The sequence below is a fragment of the Tenrec ecaudatus genome, chromosome 16, assembly GCF_050624435.1.
Source record: "Tenrec ecaudatus isolate mTenEca1 chromosome 16, mTenEca1.hap1, whole genome shotgun sequence".
Taxonomy (NCBI): domain Eukaryota; kingdom Metazoa; phylum Chordata; class Mammalia; order Afrosoricida; family Tenrecidae; genus Tenrec; species Tenrec ecaudatus.
The window spans coordinates 80067341-80090376 of NC_134545.1; the positions used below are offsets into that span (position 1 = coordinate 80067341).

Here is a 23036-nt window from a genome sequence, read left to right on the forward strand (position 1 = left end):
ACGGACTCATCCACCGGGCTCGCTCTCCCTGATGATTCTCACTCCACAGAGGAACCCCAACAGGTTCCTCTTTCAACTCCTTCTCTACTACTGGGGGTTGATCTGGAAGTCACGGTGTAAATTTAAGTCTCCCCTGAGCTGTGTCTACACCGGGGTGGCTGCAGAGACTTGGGGAACGGCCCGGGCACTGTTAATGAGCACTGGAAGAACCTGAACCTGCAAGTCTCGATCTAAGCAGACGCTGCACTGCAGGGTGCCAAAGCAAAGACACCTGCACTCTTCAAAACAACACTGGGCTTCCAAACTCACCCTCACAGGGAGCTGGGGATGAAGGAGATCCTGGTAGAAGCCAGTGCAGCAGAGAAGATGCCAACAGTGTTGAGCCATGTCTAACTCCTTCTGACTAACACTAGGGTGGGCGCATCTGGAAATCTGAGAAGAGGCCTGTGTCCAGGACACAGCAGCTCCCAGCTCTGGCTTGCCTGATGTCTCCTGCAACTTCTCTAACATGCCAACAGGAAAGTTCCTTCCCGCTTTCTGAATGACCAGCATTAGTTTAACGAGCTTTTAACGAGCTACTGGGGCCCATTTTGTTAGGGGAGTCTTGCTCTGACTGAGTCAGAAACCACCCGCTGACAGTGGGTTTGGCTTGGCTTCCCTTTACTCGAAGGGATCCCAGCGAATGCTTACTAACATCACACAGTTACACGACCACTAGACCACTATTTTTCAAAGTGTGTTCTCTAGACCGTCCAGCATCAGAATCTCTCAGAGTGACTGTTCACTCGGTCAGAGTTCCAAGTCTCCCCATCACATCCACTCCATCGGAGACTCTGAGCCCATGACGCAGGGATCAACAACTAACTCTCCTGCCCCTCTGGTGACTTCCAAGGACTCTAAGCTTAAGAACCTACCCAGACCTTAAAAAAAAATCCTTTGACCTGCTCGAAGTCAGACCTGGCACACCAAGCAGAGCCCAGAACATGACAGGAGCTCAGGGACTGATGAATAGCCACTTACTTACTTACTTTCCAGTGGCTCTGACCACCCACTTAGTATGGCAGGTCCTCAGTAATGGACCCTCTTTACTCCCCACCACGGCAGACAATACTCATTGGGCACTTGCTCGATGCCAGGCATGCCTGACCCCACTGAACGTCACAGCCCTGTGAACACACTCAGACTCCAGCCATATCACGGTCACTGAGGTTCTGGGTGTCCGGCTCTCTAAGTCCCAGGGGTCCCGAGGGAAGGAGAATGGACCTAAGTTCTTGGATGCAGCTTTTTCCTCTTCGACAAGCTGGGCTTCCTCGCCTGTGGCAGGGGCTCTTCTCCCACAGGATGAGGCCTGAGCCGAGTGGACAGTGGCGTCCGGCAAGTCCCTGCCTTTGGAGGAAGCAATCCTAGCACTTGTGCAGGTGTCCCTATCGACTGGCTACATGAAACCCAACTCTCTCCTGGTTCTGTTTCCTGTCATCTCTGTACATAAGAGAGGGCAAGCATGCTTCCTGGTTAAATCAACAACAGAGTCGAATCTCTTGCCCCCCTACAACTAGCTCTCTTGCTGGGGAGACGCTTGTTATTCAGCCCCACATGTGCCTTGGACTTTCCCCCCTGAATCCTCAGCTTTCCTGAGCTGCACCTGTCTTGCTTATCTTCATCGCTGACGTCCATGCAGCAGGTGCTGTTCTGAGGGAAAACACACTTCTTTCAGGAAGAGGTGCATTCCGGATAGGACAGAGGAGGAGAGGTACCCCAGGGCTCCGTGAGACCCAGGGCACACAGGTGGGTGGCATGCACTTGGGCGAAAGCACACAGGCCAGTCGTCACACAGGAACAGCGACAGCCAATGCTCAGTTCCTCGGGGGCTTAGTATTCCGGTGAGAAAGGGGGCAGGTGCTTACTGCAGGGGGTAGTCATTCAGGAAAGCTGGGAGAGGAGAGGAGAGGCGAGGAGAGGAGAGGTGGGGTGGGATTCCGGCAAGCTTACGGTACTTGAGACAGCTCCCGTGAGGTCAGGCTCCAAGACTCTGTGGAGGTCCTCCGGGATGGGGGGGACCAGTGGAGGTGGTGGTGAGAAGGATGGTGGAGTCTGGCTAACGGGGGGCAAGGAGCCAGGAGCACTGGCAGGCTGGCTGTGGTGGGGCCGCCTCTGCAGATGAGGGGGAATGAAATCGTCTAGTGTCGGCAGGGTCAGAGGCGAGCCGGCAGGAGTGGTCGCCGGGAATGTGGGGGCGCAGCCAGGCGGCCCCAGAGGTGCTGGCGGTCTGGCAGTGGCTTCGTACCCTCTGTCAGTGCTAACCAGGTAGAGAGGGACAACTATTATCTCAGGCTGGGCTGGGCTGGAGGAAGTGGTATCCTGCGGGAAATAAGGGGGTCGTTACGCAAAGGGGGGTGGCAGAGAAGGAGGAATCCCACGTTTAAGTAGCCGGGGGCAGTCATGCCATGATGCGCTCTGAAAACTATGTCATTGGTGCCCTTTCCGCAGAGGGCAGGAGATGCTGCTGTGAGCCAGCTGGCCTCCTGATACTGTGTGACACTGGAGGGAGCCCCATCCAAGTCCACTTTCCATCCATCTATTTTTGAATCCCTTTAACACTTTAGGGGAGAGAGAGACAGAACCACAGATGGGGCAAGCGGGCAGTGTTTAACCCCACAAAACCACCTGTGGCGCCTGGGCGCGAGGGGGCAAGTTCCCTGGCAGGGTGTCATACATCACCTCTGGGTTCTACACCCACTCGGGCAAACGCAAACCTTTGGGAGGGAGGGAGACAAGCGAGGCTGAGAACAACCAGGGTGCTGAGCTATTTCCACAGGGAGAGGGGCGGGCACTCCGGTAGACAAACACGGGCACTGGCATCAGTTTGGAAAGAGACGGTGCAGAACACACACACACACACACACACACACACACACACACACACGTTCTTGTTCTTGCCTTGGCTGGACAGCACGGCTGCAAAGGGAAAGGTTCTTTTCTCCTCCGGTTTTCGGGATCAGAGGGCACCCGCGGGTCTAGCACAGGTGGTCTTACCGCGCCTGGGAGCGAAGCCCGGGTCCCTGGGGAAGGGCTCTCACCGTGGTTAGTAGCATCTTTAAGGCTGTCAGAGAACAGCTGGGGAGCGTCGGGGGGAGGAGGGGCAAAGGGTGGCTTTCCGGCACCGGCTGTGTGGGAGATGCTGGGAGCCCGTGGTGCTCCAGTGCCTGCAGCTTCCCAGGGAGTGCCTAGGGCATGGTGGTCACGTGCAGCACGGGAGGCGCTCTCTGATGCCACCAGGCCAACGTTATTGGATAAACAAGGCACATACAAGCTGCTGACCTTTTGACTACCAACAGCAGTGTGACGTGGACTAGAGCTCACATTCTTGCTAGCCACTGTCCCGGTGGCTGCAGGGTGCTGCCGCAGGAGCTGCGGGAAAGCAGAGGGGACCGCGGCACCCCGGAGCCAGGGCCCAGGGCGCACTGCACCTTGGGGAACTGGGATGCGGGGCTGGGGCTGTGAGGGGGCCTGCTGGCTGGGGGTGCTGAGTGCGAGGTAAGGCCGTGGTGAGCTCAGGTAGAGGGATCCCCGGGAGGCACAGCAGAGGGTGGGAGGCTGCCGTGCAAAGCTGTCCTCTTGAGGCAGGAGGGAGCGTGGGCCAGAGAGAACCTTTAGTATTTGGCCACAGGGTGCCAGAGGCAAGGTGGGCGAGAGACGAGGGGCAATGGGAAGGACGACCATTAGAAACGGCAACAGCACACGGGAACAAAAAAAGACAATACTCGACCAACTTCTGGCAAATCCTCAGGTGAGAGCTGCTTGGTGCCCACAGACCCCTGATGGGTCAGCCAAGCCTCCAGCCCTAAGGTACTCACCTGTGAAGGACCAGGCCCCGCCCTCTCCCTTACAGCAAAAGGAGGGAGCAGCCCGGGAGGTGCTATTTGCTAAGCTCATGCTGGTACCCAGTCTCGTGGATCTGCACCTGTTTTCGGGCCTCCTGACCGAAGAGGGACGCCAGAAGTGGGAGACGCCCTCAGCACCCCCCATTCCCTCTCACACCTTTCCTCAAAGATTTTTCCAAGTTTTTAGCTTTCAACATTTAAGTCCCTGCTCTCTGGACACCTTCTGTGCAAATGTTCTGTAAACCCATCCATTTTCTCTGAAAATGTTCGTGAAATTAAAAAAAAAAAAAAAAAGGAAGCTCACGGAAACACTTCAGCACACCTTTCAGTCTTTTCTCAGAGGAGACAGGACTGGAGGAAGGGGCCTTACTTCTGTCCATTTGCAAGACGTAGATAGAGGTTTGTTCCGATTCAACTCCCCAAGGATTTGATTATTTCCACCCCCAAGATACTGCATGAGCGCCTGTATCTGAACAAGGTCGGTGTGATTCTTAGGTGTAAAGTCATTCACCTGGGGGTTTTACGTATACTTGTCACCTGGGGTCCTGATAGTAGATGGATTCAGTTTATCTGGGTTGGAAATGCAAATTACCTCATGGGGGGGGGCGTGTCACACAGTTCAAGGAAAAATACAATGGACCAATGTTATTTTTCCATGCCCCTCTCCCTCCTCACAGCACCTGGGGATCTTGTTAAACTGTTGATGTTGACTCTGTATATGTGGTGTGGAAATACACCTTCTCAGGAGGTGGGGGCTGAAACAGAAAGGAACCAATTGGAGATGCTGGTTCAGAGGCGACAGATGTCTTCATGGAAGCACTCAACTCTATCAGTCCCCTAAGCGAGACCAAGTAAAGCTCCTCGCCAAGAGAATGCGAAGGACTCCACCATCCCCATGTGCTCTTGGAGGACACAATTTGATAGAGCTCATGATGACAAGGAAGACAGACATGAGAGGTCAGGCCCGCAGTCTTCCATTTGTGATGCATGTAGTCAAGGGCCCAGACAAAGAAGGCCCCCGGAGTGGCCCGTTCAGCCTTTCCCACCCTGCGCACTGACAAGTAGAGGTATTAGCCTAGGACCCAAGTGCCCTGGCGACAAGTTCACAGCTAGAAAGGGGTACTTCACGTCTCATTCCCCTTCTCGCAGCACAACTCCTAGTTCTTCTTCGGGTCCCAGCGGGGCAGAGGGCAGAGCAATGGAGTGAATCTCATTTCAAAGAGAGCCATCTGCCAGCCTGTGGCTCCCCTGGGAATCTGACCTTGGGAGATGGGAGGAGGAAGACAGTTCGTTCTCCTGGATTTCCTTCACCGAGGCTAATTGTATTTCAAGAGATCGAGGGAGCGGGAGACAGGCTCATAAATGAGCATGGTCATCGGAGCATGGTCAGCAGGCGGTAAAGGGCTTGTGACCAAGAAATGGGGAGAGTGAGGGTTTGTTTTTGTTTTCTACTTTGCTGTTTTCTCTTGTGTTTTGGGGTGTGTGTGTGTGTGTGTGTGTGTGTGTGTGTGTGCGTGGTATAGGTAGCAAGAGGAAGGTTGGTAGAGAGAGTGAATAGGTCAGAAATAAAACCTTTTTGAGTCTGGATTAAAATATCAACCCAGAGACAGTAAATCCTCTTATCTGTGAACAAACTCATTTTTCAAAACTCCACAGAAATCAATGGAGAGGAGCTAACTGGGCTAACCTGAGGCCCGCCTGCCGGGCCAGGTGGCTGTGATGGTACCAGGAAAGGGTGGCCACGTGCACCAGCCCAGCCCCCACCATGGGCAGCTCCTCTGCCAGCAGCCAGCGAGGGGAGGCACTTTCAGATGAACTCCGTTGCTTTCATTCAAGTGCGGCTGGAGGTTGGGGCAGGGTTACAGAGGAGAACGCAGCACCTGGGGCAGCACAGCCCAGAGGGACAGCCGGGCAAGTGGATGATGGCTGCTAAGGCGGTAAGTAAAAGACCATTTTGATTTGGGCCTGGAATCACTTTTACATAGCGCTCAAGTTTCCCTAAGTGATTCCCTTTTGTCCAAAGATAGAAATCAATTTCTGCGGGAGCATTTAACTCGATTTGGCTGTCGCCATATATGGCGGCCTGGCTGTGTGACATCAGGTCCCAAGCCTTCCTGGGGCTCTGACCCTGAGAGAGGATGCTTCCTCTTGAGCCAAAGGGCTTCCTGTGCTGGGGCTTCTTGGAGCCTTAATGGAGGAGGGCGATCGGCAGGGTGACTTTACCGGGAAGGGACGACTTGTAGTTTTATTGAAATCATTGCAGGAGCCACCTTTACACTCCCGCCAACGGGCTATTAATGAATTCATCTTTTCCGAAAGTGGGCCAGCAGAAATGGGGGCTTCCTGAAGAAAGCGGTAGGATCCCCGTTTCCAGTTTCAGAAAGCACCATTCTCCGAAGCCTGGGGACGTGGAGGCAGCGGGTGTCAGCTGATATATGAACACTCCTCTAGGGGTGCCAGTCATGGGATCCCTCTCTCTCTCTGTCTTTGCATGGAGATGCTGGGCCTGGCACCAGCCGCAGACGACCACTCAGCCAGCCCACTTTGCCTGCCTGCACTGGGTACACACTCGCAGCCCTGGCAATGGCTAGCCAGATGCAGGAAGTCCTTTCAGAATTAAGAAAGAACAAACACAAGAGGTAACGGACACCTCAAAGCCTCTTGACCAGGGGTCCTCAAACTACAGCCCGCGAGCCACATGCGGCTCGCCGAGGACATTTATCCAGCCCGCCGGGTGTTTTTGTCCCGTTTGGGTTTTTACTTCAAAATAAGGTATGTGCAGTGCATAAGAATTTGTTCATAGTTGTTTTTGTTTTTTTTTAAAACTAAGATCCGGCCCTCCAATGGGTCTGAGGGACAGTGAACTGGCCCCCTGTTTAAAACATTTGAGGACCCCTGCTCTTGACCTTTGGGTGCCTGATGTGGCATGGAAGATGCAGGCGGAAACCTGAATATGGCGATTTAGCAGGGTCCTTTGAAGGAAGAATTCTTGGAAAGTGGCAGGCCCTGAGAAACACCCATTGTTCTTAAGCGGTAGAACAGGGAGGCACGGGTGCTATTTGCTGAGCCAATGCTGGTACCCAGTCTTGTGGACCTGCACCTGTTTTCCGGCCTCTTGACCGAAGAGGGACGCCAGAAGTGGGAGACGCCCCCAACATCCCCCATTTCCTCTCACACTTTTCCTCAAAGACTTTTCCAAGTTTTTAGCTTTCAACATTTAAGTCCCTGCTCTCTGGACACCTTCTGTGCAAATCTTCTGTAAACCCATCATCGCTCTGAAAAAGTCGGCCTACATCCCTCCTTCCCTGGACCTCAACTTTTCCCAGTTCTACAGTGTGGGCCAGAAGCTTAACTTAGAACTACTTCGGGGAGCAGGACGTCGCAAGCCCAGGCTTAAAACCAACTGAGTAAAGCCTGGAGAACAGCTCACACTCACTGGTGTCCCCGTCTGCGTGGGCAGAGGCCTACCTGGGGCTTGTCAGGAGGAAGGTTGGGATGCACACTCCGGTAGCCCTTGGCAGCAAGCGAAGAAGGTTGGGCATTTCCATTGGCATCAGCATTGGAAGAAAGTCTCCACTCATCTACGGAAAAAAGAAAGCGCTCTCAATCCCAGAAACACCCGCTGGCTCCCGTGATTCCACAGCGTTGTGCTGGCTGGCAGAGGGCCAGGGTAGAAACCATGCAAGAGGTACCCTACCTGCTGAGGAAGTCTCTGGCTCCAGACCTACACGTGGTGCAGAAGGTGGTGGAAACAAGAGGAAGGAACACAGAGATGGGTACATTCACAAGAGCACAGGCATGCGCCGCCGCGCGGAGGGCTGGCAGCCCAGTGCCCCGCTGTCTGACACAAACGCCCCCAGTCAGCGCGGCCTCATTTCCATAGTCCCCACTCGAAACCATGGTGTGCTCACAGGCGCTGACCTTTGGAAACACAAGGCTCACATTCACAGGAATGAAGCAACGATTGTTCCTTAACATTCTGGTCTTACAGACAAGCAGGCAGCGGGCCACTCCGCTGCCCAGTGCTCCCTGGCTTGCTCCCATTCCCCTTCCAGAACGACCCCTCTGCGTCAGCAGGCCTGGCACAGCGAGCGTGGATAAGCATTTTGCCCAGCGGTGCTGGAGCTGGCCTTCGGGTAGGGCATGATTTAAGCCCAGAGGCATCTACTGTGATAACGGATTCTCTCCCCTCCATCTGCTTGTCTTTGCTCCTTGTTGGAGCCATGAAAACACTTCAGAATCTTATCAGTTGTCCTGCGCTTTCAACACATTCTAAGGCACCTGCTGCCAACCAGTCTGCCCTCCCAGCAACTGCCCAATGTAGGCAGGGGCCCTAAACCCTTCCTACTGGGACCCCTTCATAGCACCTGGTGGCTGTGGGGCATAGAGCTTATGAGCTCGGGGGCTGGAGGGGCTGAGGGGGGGAGGACCCGAAACCTGGCTTCACCCCCGCTGCTGACTTCCCAGTGCCACCAGAGCGCCTCCCTCCTTATGGAAAAACCAAAACCAAGCTCACTGCCACAAGCTGATGCCGACTCCGTGACCCTATGGGACAGCAGGGAACTGCCCCTGTGGGTTTCTAAGACTGCTGACTCTGTGGAAGCAGAAAGCCCCGTGTTTCTCCTGAGGAGCGGCTGATGGTTTTGATCCGCTGACCTTGCATTCCTGCGGGTTTCTAAGACTGCTGACTCTATGGAAGCAGAAAGCCCCGTTTTTCTCCTGAGGAGCGGCTGATGGTTTTGATCCGCTGACCTTGCAAGTAGCAGCCCAATGTGTGACCACTCCACCCCTGGGTTCCTATTCCTCCTGATTAAGAAAGGTGGTATTTCTGATGCTCCATCACCCATCAGGTCCCCACCAAGGCTTCTAGACCTCGGAGGCTGGCAGCAGCCGAGGGCCAATTATGCCTCAGTGCAGAGTGGGATAGTTTTATTATACACATGACCATCAATTATTAACTCCTGATTGAAGAGAGTGCCACAATTCTTCCTCCAATCATGCAGCTTTTCAGGAGGAAGCCTTGGAAACGTGGATCTCAGATTTTACCGCCCTAAGGACACCAGGTCTTCAAGCAAAAGGATAATAGGTTCGGCCTTACTTCCCCCCCATCTGTTCTTTATAGACAACCTTTTCTGGCTTGTGGCCAAGGTCTCCTGGTGCTCTCATCTCCTTCTGCGCTACTTTCATTCAGGCCTAATCTAATGGTTTTCGGTTGTTGGTTTTTTGTTTATTTGGGGGATTTTTTTGGCTGATCAGTTACTCCTGGGATAGTGGGATAATTTTCTTTGAAGGTTTAGGACACATCATCAGTTTTCTATTTAGCAATTCATACACATTTTGTTTCACCTCCTTAGCTGCAATGCCCGCAATGCAACATCCCCGGTCCCCACTTCCTGTCTGTTTCCATCCCTTCTTTTTTTTTTATCTTTTATTTATTAATTTATTATTTTTCTTTCTTTTTTTTTTTTTTTTTTTTAAACATTTTATTAGGGGCTCATACAACACTTATCACAATCCATACATAGACATACATCAATTGTATAAAGCACATCTGTACATATTTTGCCCTAATCATTTTCTTTTTTTTTCTTTTTTTTTTCTTCTTTTACATTTTATTAGGGACTCCAACAACTCTTACCACAATCCATACATATACATACATCAATTGTACAAAGCACACCCATACACTCCCTGTCCCAATCACTCTCAAGGCATTTGCTCTTCACCTAAGCCCCTTGCATCAGGTCCTCCTTTTTTTCCCCCCCTCCCTCCCTTTTCCCCCCTCCCTCATATGCCCTTGGTAATTTATACCTCGTTATTTTGTCATATCTTGCCCTATTCGGGGTCTCCCTTCCCCCCTTCTCTGCTGTCCCTCTCCCAGGGAAGAGGTCACATGTGGCTCCTTGTAATCAGTTTCCCCTTTCCAACCCACTCACCCTCCACTCTCCCAGCATCGTCCCTCACTCCCTTGGTCCTGGAGGTATCATCCACCCTGGATTCCCTGTATCTCCAACCCTCCTATGTACCAGTGTACAGCCTCTGTCCTATCCAGCCCTGCAAGGTAGAATTCGGATCATGGTAGTTGGGGGGAGGAAGCATCCAGGATCTGGGGGAAAGCTGTGTTCTTCATCGATACTACCTCACACCCTAATTAACCCATCTCCTCTCCTAAGCCCCTCTATGAGGGGATCTCCATTGGCTGACACTTGGGCCTTGGGTCTCCACTCTGCACTTCCCCCTTCATTTAATATAATATATATATACACATACATATATACATATACACATAAATACACATACATACACACACTTATATCTTTTTTTTTTTTTTTTGCATGATGCCTTATATCTGGTCCCTTGGGCACCTCGTGATCGCACTGGCCGGTGTGCTTCTTCCATGTGGGCTTATTTGTTTCTGAGCGAGATGGCCGCTTGTTCACCTTCAAGCCTTTAAGACCCCAGACACTATCTCTTTTGATAGCCGGGCACCATCAGCTTTCTTCACCACATTTGCTTATGCACCCATTTGTCTTCAGCGATCCTATCATGGAGGTGTGCAGTCAATGATATGATTTTTTGTTCTTTGATGCCTGGTAACTGATCCCTTTGGGACCACTCGATCACACAGGCTGGTGTGTTCTTCCATGTGGACTTTGTTGCTTCTGAGCTAGATGGCCGCTTGTTTATCTTCAAGCCTTTAAGACCCCAGTCACTATCTCTTTTGATAGCCGGGCACCATCAGCTTTCTTCACCACATTTACTTGTTCACCCATGTTGGCGCCAGCTGTTGTGTCGGGAGAGTGAGCATCATAGAGTTCCAATTTAATAAAAGAAGGTATTCATGCATAGAGGGAGTGTTTGAGTAGAGGCCCAAGGTCCTTCCGCCACCTTAATACTTGACCTATAAATTTAGACACAAAGATCTATTTCCCCAACCTCCTATATATATTTGCATGTACATGTCTTTGTCTAGACCTCCATGAATGCCCTTTGACTCCTAGCTCTTTCCTCCATCTCCCTTGACCTTCCTCCTGCCCTACTACCATGCTTCATTGCCACCTGGGCTAGAGTATACCTCTTCTCTAAGCAACCTTACCCTTGATCATTTCCCACCAGGCCTGCCACTCCCCCTTCTCTACCCTTTGGGGTCCCATGTTTTTCCCTTGTCCCTGGGTTTGTTAACACCACTTCCTTACCCCCCCTACCCCCCACCCCAAGTCCCCCCGGAACTGTCGGTCCCGTTGTTTTTCCTCCAGATAGTTCATCCAGCCTGTCCTATTCAGACAGACCTGTGGAGTCACTAACATGCACGAAAACTAGACAGAGGAACACAAAGCAACAGTATATAACCGGACAACAAAACAACCTAAACAAACCACTGAAAAAGAACAGAACAAAACAGTTCACAAGAGAAAAGCTTGTAGTTAGTTCAGGGATCTTTGCTGGCCCTTAGGAGCGTTTTCCAGTCCAGTCTGTTGGGGCACCACGCCCTGGCCCCAAAGTCCACTTTCAGCATTCCCTGGGGACCTTGCCACTCCATTCCCTTGCTGTTCCGCTGCACTCCCCCAGTGCATTGCCTCGGTGTGGTGGGATCAGGTCAGGTGCAATTCCCACACTGTGTCTCCGGTGCTGTCCCCTGTATCGCCCTTAGTCACTGAGGGGCATCATGTCTCATAGTAGGGCCAGCCATGTTGTTCTCTCTGTGGACTGGCTGCTCTACTCAGGAACATCATCATCACGGCCTGGTGGGCCAGGCTGTGCTCCACTCTCTCCTCCTGCCCCTTCATCTGCTCCCGTGTGCTCTGGTCAAATATGACCATCTCCCATAGCTGCAGGGTCAATGTCGTCCTTTGGAACAAGTTCTTTTCGGGGGAGGGGCAGGAATACACTTAATTTATGGTGCTGGGGCCTGCCTCCCAGACCTCTCCACCGGTTCCGTCCTCCACGCCGGGATAATGCATTCACACCTTGCGACACTGGGTTGAAGTCTGGTCCCACTTTCCCTGTGGAGATATAAACAATACCCTCCCCTTGGGTGGATTAATGCCCCATTTCTGTCATGCTGATTGTACTTACCTCAGGGGACTCATGTTGTACCTGTCCCTTTGGGACTGGCTTACCTCGCTTAGCATAATTCCTTCCAGCTCTTCCCATGAAATAACGTGTTTCATGTGCTCATCAGTGCTTTTCAATGCTGCATAATACTCCATTGTGTGTATGTGCCAAAGTTTGCTAATCCACTCGTCTATCGATGGAAACTTAGGCTGTTTCCAAGTCTTTGCTATTGTGAATTGTGCCGCAATAAACATTGGAGCGCATATGACTGGTCGTGTTTTATTTGCTGCTTCAACCGGGTATATGCCCAGTAGAGGGATGGCTGGGTCGTAGGGTAGATCGATTTCCATTTTCTTTAGGTATCGCCAGATTGCTTTCCACAGTGTCTGTGCAAATCTGCACGACCACCAGCAGTGGAGGAGGGTTCCTATTTCACCACAGCCCCTCCAACACTTGTTGCTCTCTGATTTACTGATCTGGGCTAGCCTCAGGGGTGTTAGGTGGTATCTCATGGTTGTTTTGATTTGCATTTCTCTTATGGCGAGGGACTTCGAGCACTTTCTCATATATTTATTGGCCATATTGATCTCCTCTCTAGTGAAAGTTCTTCTCATTTCTTTTGCCCACTTCCTTAGGGGGTTAACTGTTTTCCTCTTTTTGCAGGTCATGATGGTGTTGTAGATTTTAGTAATGAGCCCTTTGTCTGACGTGTCATTACTAAAAATCTTCTCCCAGTCTGTGGGTTGCCTTGTCACCCTCTTGGCAAAGTCTTTCGAGGTGCACAGGTGTTTTATTCTTATTAGATCCCATTTGTCGATTTCCAGATCACCTGTGTGTGTCCCCTTCCCTGTTGCAGTGAGCCTATGTGCTCCCTGGGCCAGTGCTCTGAGATTAGTCCCGATTCCTTCCTTAATGGTCCTGATGGTTTGGGGTTTGACTTCTAGATCTGTGATCCACCTTGAGTGTATTCTTGTGCATGGGGTGAGGTAGACGTCTTGTTTCAACTTTCTACATGTGGATATCCATTGTTTCCAGCACCACTTATTAAAGAGGGCATCTGCTTCCCACTTGACGTTTTTGGGGCCCTTGTCGAAGATCAGTTGTCTATATGCTGATGATTTTACTCCTGGGCTTTCTATTCTTTTCCACTGGTCTGAGTGTCTATCATTGTGCCAGTACCATGCTGTTTTGACCACTGTAGCTGTGTAGTAGGCATTGAAATCAGGCAGGGCGAGTCCTCCAATTGTGTCCTTCTTCTTGAGGAGTTCTCTGCTAATTCTGGGTTTCTTCCCTCTCCATATGAAGTTGGTGGTCAGTTTTTCCAATTCTTTGAAGAAGGTTGATGGTAATTGGATTGGTATAGCATTGAACTTGTAGAGTGCTTTAGGAAGAACTGTCATCTTTACTATGTTCAGCCTACCTAACCATGAGCAGGGGAGCTTCATCCATTTGTGAAGGTCACTTTTGGTTTCCTGTAATAGGGTTTTATAATTATGCTTATATAGGTCTTTAGTATTTTTTGTTAAGTATATTCCTAGGTATTTCAGTTTGTTCTTGGCTACTGTGAAGGGTACTTCCCTCTTAATCGCCTCTTCCATGGCCCTGTCCGATGTGTATAGAAACCCTACCGACTTCTGTTTATTGATCTTGTATCCTGCTACCCTTCCGTATTCCTCTATTGCTGTAAGTATTCCAACTGTGGAGTTTTGGGGGTCTTCAATGTATAGGATCATGTCATCTGCAAATAACGATAGTTTCACCTCCTCCTCTCCCAACTGGATCCCTTTGATGTCCTTCCGCTGTCTTATGTTGTTAGCCAGAACCTCCAAAACGATATTGAATAGAAGAGGGGACAGGGGGCATCCTTGTCTTGTACCCTTTTTCAGTGGTATTGTTCTTGTCTTTTCTCCATTGACTATGATGTTGGCTGTTGGTCTTTCATAGATAGCTTGTATGAGCTTGAGGAACTTACCTTCCAATCCTATCTTCATGAGTGTTTTGATTAGGAATGGATGCTGGATGTTGTCAAATGCTTTTTCTGCATCTATGGATATTATCATATGGTTTTTATCCTTTTTCTTCTCGATGTGGTGTATGATATTGATGGATTTTCGGGTGTTAAACCATCCCTGCATTGCTGGGATGAATCCTACTTGGTCGTGGTGAATGATATGTTTGATGTTCCTTTGTATTCTATTGGCCAATATTTTGTTAAGGATTTTTGCATCTATGTTCATTAGAGATATTGGTCTATAATTCTCTACACCTGTGGGGTCTTTTCCCTGTTTGGGTATCAAAGTAATGCTGGCTTCGTAAAATGAGTTTGGGAGCTTGCCGTTCTTTTCTATGTTCTGGAATACTTTGTGGAGGATCGGTGTCAGCTCTTCCCTGAATGTTTGGTAAAATTCTGCTGTGTAGCCATCTGGCCCTGGGGCCTTTTTCCTTGGTAGGTTTTTGATGACACTCTCTATTTCTTCCTTCGCTATGGGTTTGTTGAGGTTCTTGATCTCTGTCTCAGATAATCTAGGGATAGATTGTTTTTCTAAATATTTATCCATGTCTTCCAGGTTTCTGAATTCATTAGAATACAAACCTTCATAGTACTTTGTGATTATCCTTTTTATCTCATTGGGGTCTGTTGTTATTGCCCCCGATTCATCTCTTATCCTGGCTATTGATGATTGTTCCTTTCTATCTTTGGTAAGCTTTGCCAGGGGAGTGTCAATTTTATTAATTCGTTCATAAAACCAGCTTCTAGTTGCGTTAATCCTTTGCATTGTTCTTTTGTCTTCCCACTGGTTTAACTCCGCCCTGATTTTTATTATTTCTTTTCTCTTGCTATTGGAGGGGTAGTTCTGTTGACTCTGTTCTAGTTGTTGGAGGTTTTGTGTTAACATATCTGTCATACGCCTTTCTTCTTTTTTCATGTATGCATTCAGTGATATCAAGCTACCTCTGATAACTGCCTTTGCAGTGTCCCATAAGTTTTGATATGTTGTATGCTCGTTCTCATTAGTTTCTAGAAATTTCCTGATATCCTCTCTGATCTGGACCTTAACCCATTCATGTCGCAGGAGATCGTTGTTTATTCTCCAATTGGTGACCCTTGCTTTTCTGGGTGCCCTCCTATTAATCTCCAGCTTTATGGCATGGTGGTCTGAGAAAGACGTCTGGATAATCTCTATGTGTTTGAATTTACTCAGGCTGGCCTTGTGCCCCAACATGTGATCTATTCTTGAGAAAGATCCGTGTGGATTGGAGAAGAATGTGAAACCTTTTGCTTTTGGATGAAAGGCTCTATAGATGTCTATCAGGCCCTGTTGCCTAATTACATTGTTTAGCTCTCTGGCCTCTTTGCTGAGCTTCTTTCCCTGTGACCTGTCTTTCTCTGATAGTGGAGTGTTGAAGTCCCCCACTATTATTGTTGTTTCCGTGATTTCTTCTGTCATTTTTTTAATAGTTTGTTTGACGAAATTTGCCGCACCATTATTAGGTGCGTAAATATTCAGTATGCTTATTGCTTCCTGGTTTACTGAGCCTTTGAGCATTATGTAATGTCCCTCTTTGTCTCTTTTTATGTTTTGGATCTTGAGATCCATTTTGTCGGAGATTAAGATAGCCACTCCTGCCTTCCTGGAGTTACCATTTGCTTGGTAAACTTTCTTCCAGCCCTTTATTCTCAGCATATGCTTGTCTGCTTGCTTAAGGTGTGTCTCTTGCAGGCAGCAGATTGATGGGTTATGTTTTCTAATCCAATCCTCCAGCCTCTTTCTTTTAACATATGAATTGAGCCCATTTGTATTCAAAGTGATTATTACAATCTCTGGCTTCATGGTTGCCATATTCTGTTTTGTGTTTTGGGTCTTTGCCTATCTTCCTTCATATCAGTGTACTGCGTTTGAGTGGAGGGTTTCTATCCTGTCCTCTTTTCCATCTGAGACCGTGTTGTCCTGGTACGTGTTGCTGGCATGTTGGCTTCTAGATGGAGATGGGCTATATGGTGGTCTCCTGGAGGTTCTAGTTGGAGCTTGATCTTCTGGCCATAGTGAGTCAGCCAGTATGTTCTGCAGGGTCGGGTGACTTGCAGTATATTTTTTGAGTTCTTCCTTGTCCTGGAAGACCCTTATCTTACCCTCTATCTTAATGGATAACTTGGCAGGGTATAGGATTCTGGGGGAGGCATTTTTATCTTTCAGAATTTGGAAGATGCTGCTCCATTCTCTCCTCCTCTTCATGGTTTCAGCTGATAAGTCTGAGCATACCCTTACCTGCGCTCCTTTGTATGTGACTGTCTTCCTTTCTCTTGATGCTCGAAGAATTTTCTCTTTTTCCTCTAAGTTGGATAATTTTACAATTATATGCCTTGGCGTGTTCTTCTTGGTGTTTAGCTTAGCCGGCGTCCTCTCTGCTTCCTGTATGAGAGTCGGATTCTCCTTTGTTAGGTTGGGGAAATTTTCTTCCAGGAATTCCTTTGCTATCTTGGCGGTCGATTTGTGTGTTATGTTGTGTTCCGGTAGACCGATTATTCGAATATTATTCCTCTTCATAGCATCTGTCATTGATCTCAGGCTGTCTTCTGTTTCTTTAATTTTCCTATCTGATTGTTTTTCTCGCTTGCTTCGTTTGGTTTGAGCGTCCTCGAGTTCACTGATACGGTTCTCAGCCTCCTCAAGCCTAGATATAGCTTCTGTGACCTTTTGTGTGGCATCTGCTACCTCCTCTGTTAGTTTCTGCAGTTCCTTTTGGTGGATAGTATTCATCCCCTCTATTGTGGACTTCATCCCCTCTATTGTGCATTTCATCCCTTCTATCGTTGCATCCTTATTTTGGTTTGCTTCTCTTAGCTCCTGTATTACTGCAAGCAGAGTTCTGAAGATTTCCTTTTGTGGCTGATCTATATCTGTTTCTTCTATGAGTGACGTTAGGTCTGTTAAAGTGCCTCGTTTTTCTGATTTTTTTGTTGGGAGTGATGTGGTCTGTTGATTTTTCCTTGATCCTTTAATAGGCCCCATGCTTCTGGGAGACAGGAGTAACCTTATTGTGTGGAGGCTCAGGCCACTGTGCCTTCTCCTGGGGTGTCTGGGGCAGGCTGCGGCAGGCTTAGGGCTGGCACTGGGGACCCAACAGGACCCCAGGTGGTGAGAGCTGGCTGGAGCTCACTGATGGCTCCTCAGGTACTGCAAAGTCGAGACCCAGGCTCCACTGCAGGTCGAGTGTTTGATCTGCCCGGGCTGTGAGCGGGCGGGCGCGGGGGGGGGGGCCTTGGATAGCTGCACAGGCAGCTGGGACACTGCAGGGAACAATGGTGTTCGCTCTCCGCCCTTTTGGCGCGAAACCGCGGGGGGTAATGGCGCCGGCAAAGGAGGCTTGGCGCGAAACCGCAGGGGGCAATGGCGCCCTTCTTCTGCTCAGGCTCAGAATCGCGGCTGCCGGGGTCCCCTCAGCACCCTGGGGAGGGCACCTACTCTTGTGCCTTGCGCAGGGGGGGCCCTTGGTGGGCAGACTCAGCAGCGCGGGGCGCGGCGCTCCGCGGAAGCTCAGGGTCCGGGACAGGCGCGGGTTGGGCTATGGCTCCTGTTGGCGGGAAGTGCTCAGCGCAGGGTCCCCGCCAGGAGTGGAGCTGGCGCTAGGCTGCCAGGGGCTGGCGGGGCGGGCGGGGGTGGGAGGCCAGCGCACGGAGGGCAGGTGGAGAGGTCCGTGGCAGCGGTGCGGGTGGATGGTCCCCCGTGGGTGTCGCCAGACAACCCGCGGGTCCGCTCCCCTGAGCTTGGATGAATGGAGGGAGGGACGTGGGCCCGAGGGCAGATCGCTGCCCTGCGGGGAGAGGGGAACTGCGGGAGAGGAAAGCTTCTCTCCCAGTGGAGATCCGCGTATGGGGAGTGGGGAGTGGGCCGCTGGAGTAGGGGAGCGTGACCTGCTGCGCCTGTCTAGGCAGGGCAGGCAAGTGGCTCTGGGCTGGCGTCCGTTTGGGGATGGAGCCTAAGCCGGTCGCCAGTGAGCTCACGGCAGCTTAGTGGCCAGAGATGTCCCACTAGTCCGGTCCTCATTGACCTAGACCCCTGCTCCGGACAAATACGTGGGGTAGGACTGGGGTGCTGTCCCAGGGGGATATTTCACTCACCAGACTCTTACTATTCAGCTACCTGGTCGCCAATCCCGCTTTGTTTGGAGGAGCTCTCAGAGTATGCGGGTGTCCCTGTCGGCCATCTTCCGCTTCTCCTTTTTTCTTTTTTCTTTTAACAATTTATTGGGGCTGATACAATTCTTTTCACAGTTCATACATATACATACATCAATTGTATAAAGCACATCTGTACAGTCTTTGCCCTAATCATTTTTTTCTCCTCTTTTCTTCTTTTACATTTTATTAGGGGCTCATATAACTCTTATCACAGTCCATACATATACATACATCAATTGTATAAAGCACATCCATACATTCCCTGCCCCATCCATCCCTTCTTTCCTGACCCTTCTGAACTGTTGCCCTGGACGAACGCTACTCTTCTGATCTCAAATGGTTGGTTATTCTAAGGTGTGTGTTCAAACAAGTATCCAAGAGTTAAACGAGCTATGTTGAAAAGTGGACCTAATCTTATTTGCATTTGTTTTTATGCAGATCTCATTACAAAAATCTGATGAGCTAGAGACTAAAGGAGTCCTGGGGGCCTAGTGAGTCACAAAATGGTTGCTACCTGCTAGCCCCGTGCGAAACCACCAGCCACTCTCCGGGGGGAAAAGATAAGCTTTCTACTCACGTAAAGAGTTGAAAACCAAAACAAAACTCAAAGTCATTGAGTGGAATCCGACTTGTGACTTTGTAGGACAGGGCAGAATTGTCCCTGAGGGTTTCCCAGAGTGTAACTCGTTACGAGAGCAGGAAGCCTCTTTTCTCCAGCGGAGCAGTTGGTGGTGTAGAACCACTGACCTGCAGGTCAGCAGCCCACTTTGTAATGTCTATGCCATCAGGGATCCTCCCTGTAAAGAGTGACAGACTGAGAAATCCAGAGGCAGTTCTACCCTGTCCTAGGGGGTCATTAAGAGTCAGAATAGACTCGATAGCAGGGAGGCGGGTGTCTTAACTGTGTGGTGGAGTGACATTTCTAAATCTGGCCCTTCTACGCACATCTCTGACTTCCACCACAAGACTGGGGAGGACGATGCAAACAGGACCTGTATCACACTAACAGGGGGGGGCGGTTATTTTCATTACCAATCCCTTAGCTGTAAGGATGAGCCATCTTACATGAGCACAGAGAAACCCCGAGGGCCTTGGAAGAGCAAGTTCAAGATCTGTCTGAAGTGGTGGAGGCCACTGAGACCAGATGGATGCATCCTAGACCTTGACGAGGACACTCTGAGGAGCAGCACTGAGACTGTGGGGTACCTGTGGGGCAGCATGGCAGGTGTGCCGGCTTCCTGGCCTATGGCAGTGAAGGCCGAGAGACCACGTGGCTAAGAGTCTGAGAACCAGAGGCAGACTTGACTGCTGGATGAGGAGACCGATGGCTGTAACCGTACTCTGCTGATCCTGCCTTGTGGAAACCTACTGAGTTCCTAATAACCCCCCTGAATCGCCTGTGAGTTCTGTGTGGCCCCAGCAATGAAGTCCCGACCCCAGCAATAGATGCAGAGAGGTGTGAGAGGAATGGTCGGCGTCAAACAGGGAAGGAAGGATGGAAAGTGGAGGCTTGCCTGGCCCCGCCTCTTGACAACAGGAAAGCCAAAAGAGGTCAGTTGGATCCCCCTCCAGGGTCCTTTACCACAAACTGCTCAAGGTCAATTTTCTTGAGACATGTATTTGCTATAGTCACTTCTGGAGAACCAATCTGAGAGTCAAACCAGAGGAAACGAGTCGATCATTGGTCCAAGAACCTTCCCGTCCAAAACTAACTCTCTAGCTAAGAATCAGGCCATAAGGATGGGAGGCAACTGACAGAGAATCAACCAGATTTAAGAGTTGAACTGGACCTCAGGATCAGGGTCAGAACACAGAAAATGACAGATCAAGCACAAGGTCTTCAGGCTCAATCGAAGGGCAAGCTTGATTTCACCCCCACCCTGAGCATGGGCTTCCTTTTTCCCAGGGGACAACAGTGGAGTGAGTCGCTGTGGACCACTCCCACGCTCTCCCAAGCCCTGGGCCTGGCCAGCCACGGAGACCAGAGAAAGCGGGGATAGATCATGAGAGTTCCCTCTCCGTGGGGGCCAGGGGCAGCACTGAGCATACAATTCCTCCTAGATGGTTCCTACCCTCGGACCATGGTCTACAGTCAGAGGGTGAGAAAGGGCCGCCTGTCGTCCCCCGCAGAGACTGTTTCCACCTTTCCATCGCTCACTTCAACCCCAAGAGGTTCCCAAACCCACACCTTGAACTCCAAACACCTCTTGGAAACTTCCTCCTCAAGGTCCTCCCCTGGTCAATGTTTTTTAAAACTGGGAACTCACCCCCAGAGATACTGCAGTGATCCTCTTAGTCAACCCAGGAAGATGCCTCCTGGGGAGCACAGCGTCTTAGCCCTTAACTGCATTGCATGCAGCCCTGTCATTTCTTCCTTCTAAATGTGTGTTGTACCTGGTCCCCATTCTTCATTCCCACAACCCCCACCCTAAGCCCAAGCCTCCGTGGCCTCAAATTTAAATTATTTCAAGTATTTAACAGGGTTAGAATTGAATAGCACCTGCTACGTACCTGGTGGCCCTGTAGGCCAGGGGTTGGGCTGCTAACTACAAGGTCAGCAATTTCAACCTCCAAGCCACTCCTTGCAGCGGTTCTCAACCTGTGGGTCTCAACCTCTTTGGGGTTCGAGCGACCCTTTCACAGGGGGCACCTGATTCATAACAGTAGCAAAACAACAGTGATGAAGTAGCAATGAAAATCATTTTATGGTTGGGTGTCACCACCACATGAGGAACTGTGTGAAAGGGTTGCGGCCTGAGGAAGGTTGAGAACCACTGCCTTAGAGGAAAGGGGAGGCTGTCTGCTCCTGAGAAGATTTAGTCTCAGAAGCCACGTAGAAGGTTGACAGCAGTCGGCTGGAGTTTGGTTTGCCATGTGTCTGGCTTGTGCTAAGTGCTAAATATGAAAATGCTCATTTTAACACTCCCCTCAAATGTATTATGATCATCTGTAAAACAGATGAAAAAATATGAGGCTCTCTCTATGGCTAAGTAAATTTGCTCATACCATACAAGCAGCGGAGCTGCGACTCCACCGAGGGCTGTCTGAACCCAGACCTATAACCTCCTCTCCCAGGAGCAGGGACTAAAAATAGGAAGTCCCCCTGAAATATGGATGTCAAGGAGTCAAAGAAGAAACGGGGATAATAGAGATACTGGCTTATACTGAGAGTCCTGGTGGTATAGTGGTTACACATTCAGATTGCAAACCGTGAGGTCAGCAGTTCAAAACCACCAGCCGCTCCGTGGGAGAAAGAGGACACTTTCTACTCCCGTAAAGAGTTCCAATAGTGGAAACCCATAGGAGCAGTTCTACCCTGCCCTATAAGGTCGTCTTGAGTCAGAACTGACTGGATGCCAGGGGTTTGTTTTTCTCCTACAAGACTGGGGCTTCCAATCTGGGCAGATAATCAGCCACCTACAGCCCCAGAGGACGTAGCAGGTAAAGGCCAGGGAATAAGCAGACAGAGCAACTGGGGCAGATCCTGGCTCTGATGAAGAGTGGAGGGGGATGCTGCCTGACCATGGGGATCGAGGAAGAGGCTGGGGAGGGGAAGCTTGCCCAGCCCTTGGTAAAGGCCACTCCCATCCGGAGTCCCAGTCTAGGCAGAGCAAAACTACCTGCAAACACCAGATAGCACTCACAGGCCAGTCAAGACCCAGGGGCTCTCAGGGCAGGACTGGAGACTGGTGCTGACCAGCAAGTTGCCTTCTAGAGATGGAGGAGAACAGGAGGGGAAGACTAAGGAGCCATGTGGGCAGGGCAACAAACTGGCCAGTGGGGATGTATGGTAAGAAAGCAAACTCCCCATTCCTGAATATCCCGTCTTCAGAGTCATCCTGCGTTTAGCACTCCCCGATGTGAATGCTTTCCAGTGTTTTAAGCTCTGAATGTTTCCCCCTCTACCCAAAGGATCTGTTCCTTTCAGCCCCTACGCTGCCTCGGGATGCCGTACCAAGTCTGTCCCCCGTGAGTGAGAGTCTGTCTGTCTTCCGTACCAAGTCTGTCCCCCGTGAGTGAGAGTCTGTCTGTCTTAGATCGTGTCCCAAACTTCCCAGGGTCATGGATACTTGGAACTGGGCAGAGTTGGAAAGCATCCAAGTCCCTCAGACTTTACCCGGGTGACCCACGACCTCAACGCAGGTCAGTCCATCCTGACTCTTCTGTCGCAGCAAGCACGCCCTTGCCCTCACCTCACACACCCAGAATCACTCTCCTTTTCCCGCCTTCCACCCCATTTCTCATCACGGTGGCCAGTGATTAGCTTAGCAAGTGGCACATAGATGATGCAGGATGAATGTTGTCCAATGATCTCAACCAGTAAGAAAAACACCTACTAAGTTTAATATCTTGTACGATGTGCATGGCTAATTAATGCTCCCCTCTGAATTCTTCAGAGTTTCATATTTAATTTTTTTGAGATGAACAATAAGTTAGGTTTTAGAACTTTGCTAGATGTCAGATTATTTGGGGACTAGAGCGTTTTCTAAAGCCCCTCAAATCACTGTATGACTCCAGTCCTCCGAGCACAAGCCCCCCCAGGGCGAGGTACAGTGTGTGAAGCCTGTGTGCTGGTCTCCACATGTGTTCACACTCTAGCCACCAGGTGGAGCTCCGGTTCCCTCTCCTCCACCATCCCCACTTCTGGCCACCTGATCAGTCAGGCAGTGGACAGGCTCTTTTATTAGGCTGTGTGGTTTCAGGTGACCTAGTGGGTTACAAGTAGAGTGGCTAGCCACAAGGTCAGCAGTTCAAACCCACCAGTGGCTCCGTGGGAGGAAGATAAGGCTTTCGGTGCCCATATAGATTTACAGTCTTAGGTGGATTAAGCCTCTGGTGAATCATCTCTAAGCATACGCCAGGGACGTGAATAGGGTGCACTGGCAAAGGGACTGTTGCAGATGCAGTTAGGTTAAAAT

General features: G+C 50.3%; 1 protein-coding gene across 17 annotated transcripts in view; it reads right to left on the bottom strand.

Moving 5' to 3' along the window:
* SORBS1 (sorbin and SH3 domain containing 1) overlaps positions 1-23036 on the bottom strand; it is a 280510-nt gene that overhangs the window by 92041 nt on the left and 165433 nt on the right. For 8 of the 17 annotated variants that reach the window (XM_075534905.1, XM_075534903.1, XM_075534910.1 and 5 more), the window contains one exon: positions 7350-7462. In XM_075534905.1, the coding sequence (XP_075391020.1) occupies positions 7350-7462 (113 nt within the window). Of the gene's footprint in view, positions 1-1989; positions 2359-7349; positions 7463-7578; positions 7606-23036 lie in introns of all 17 variants that reach the window. The other 9 variants (XM_075534907.1, XM_075534899.1, XM_075534906.1 and 6 more) reach the window with 3 other exon arrangements.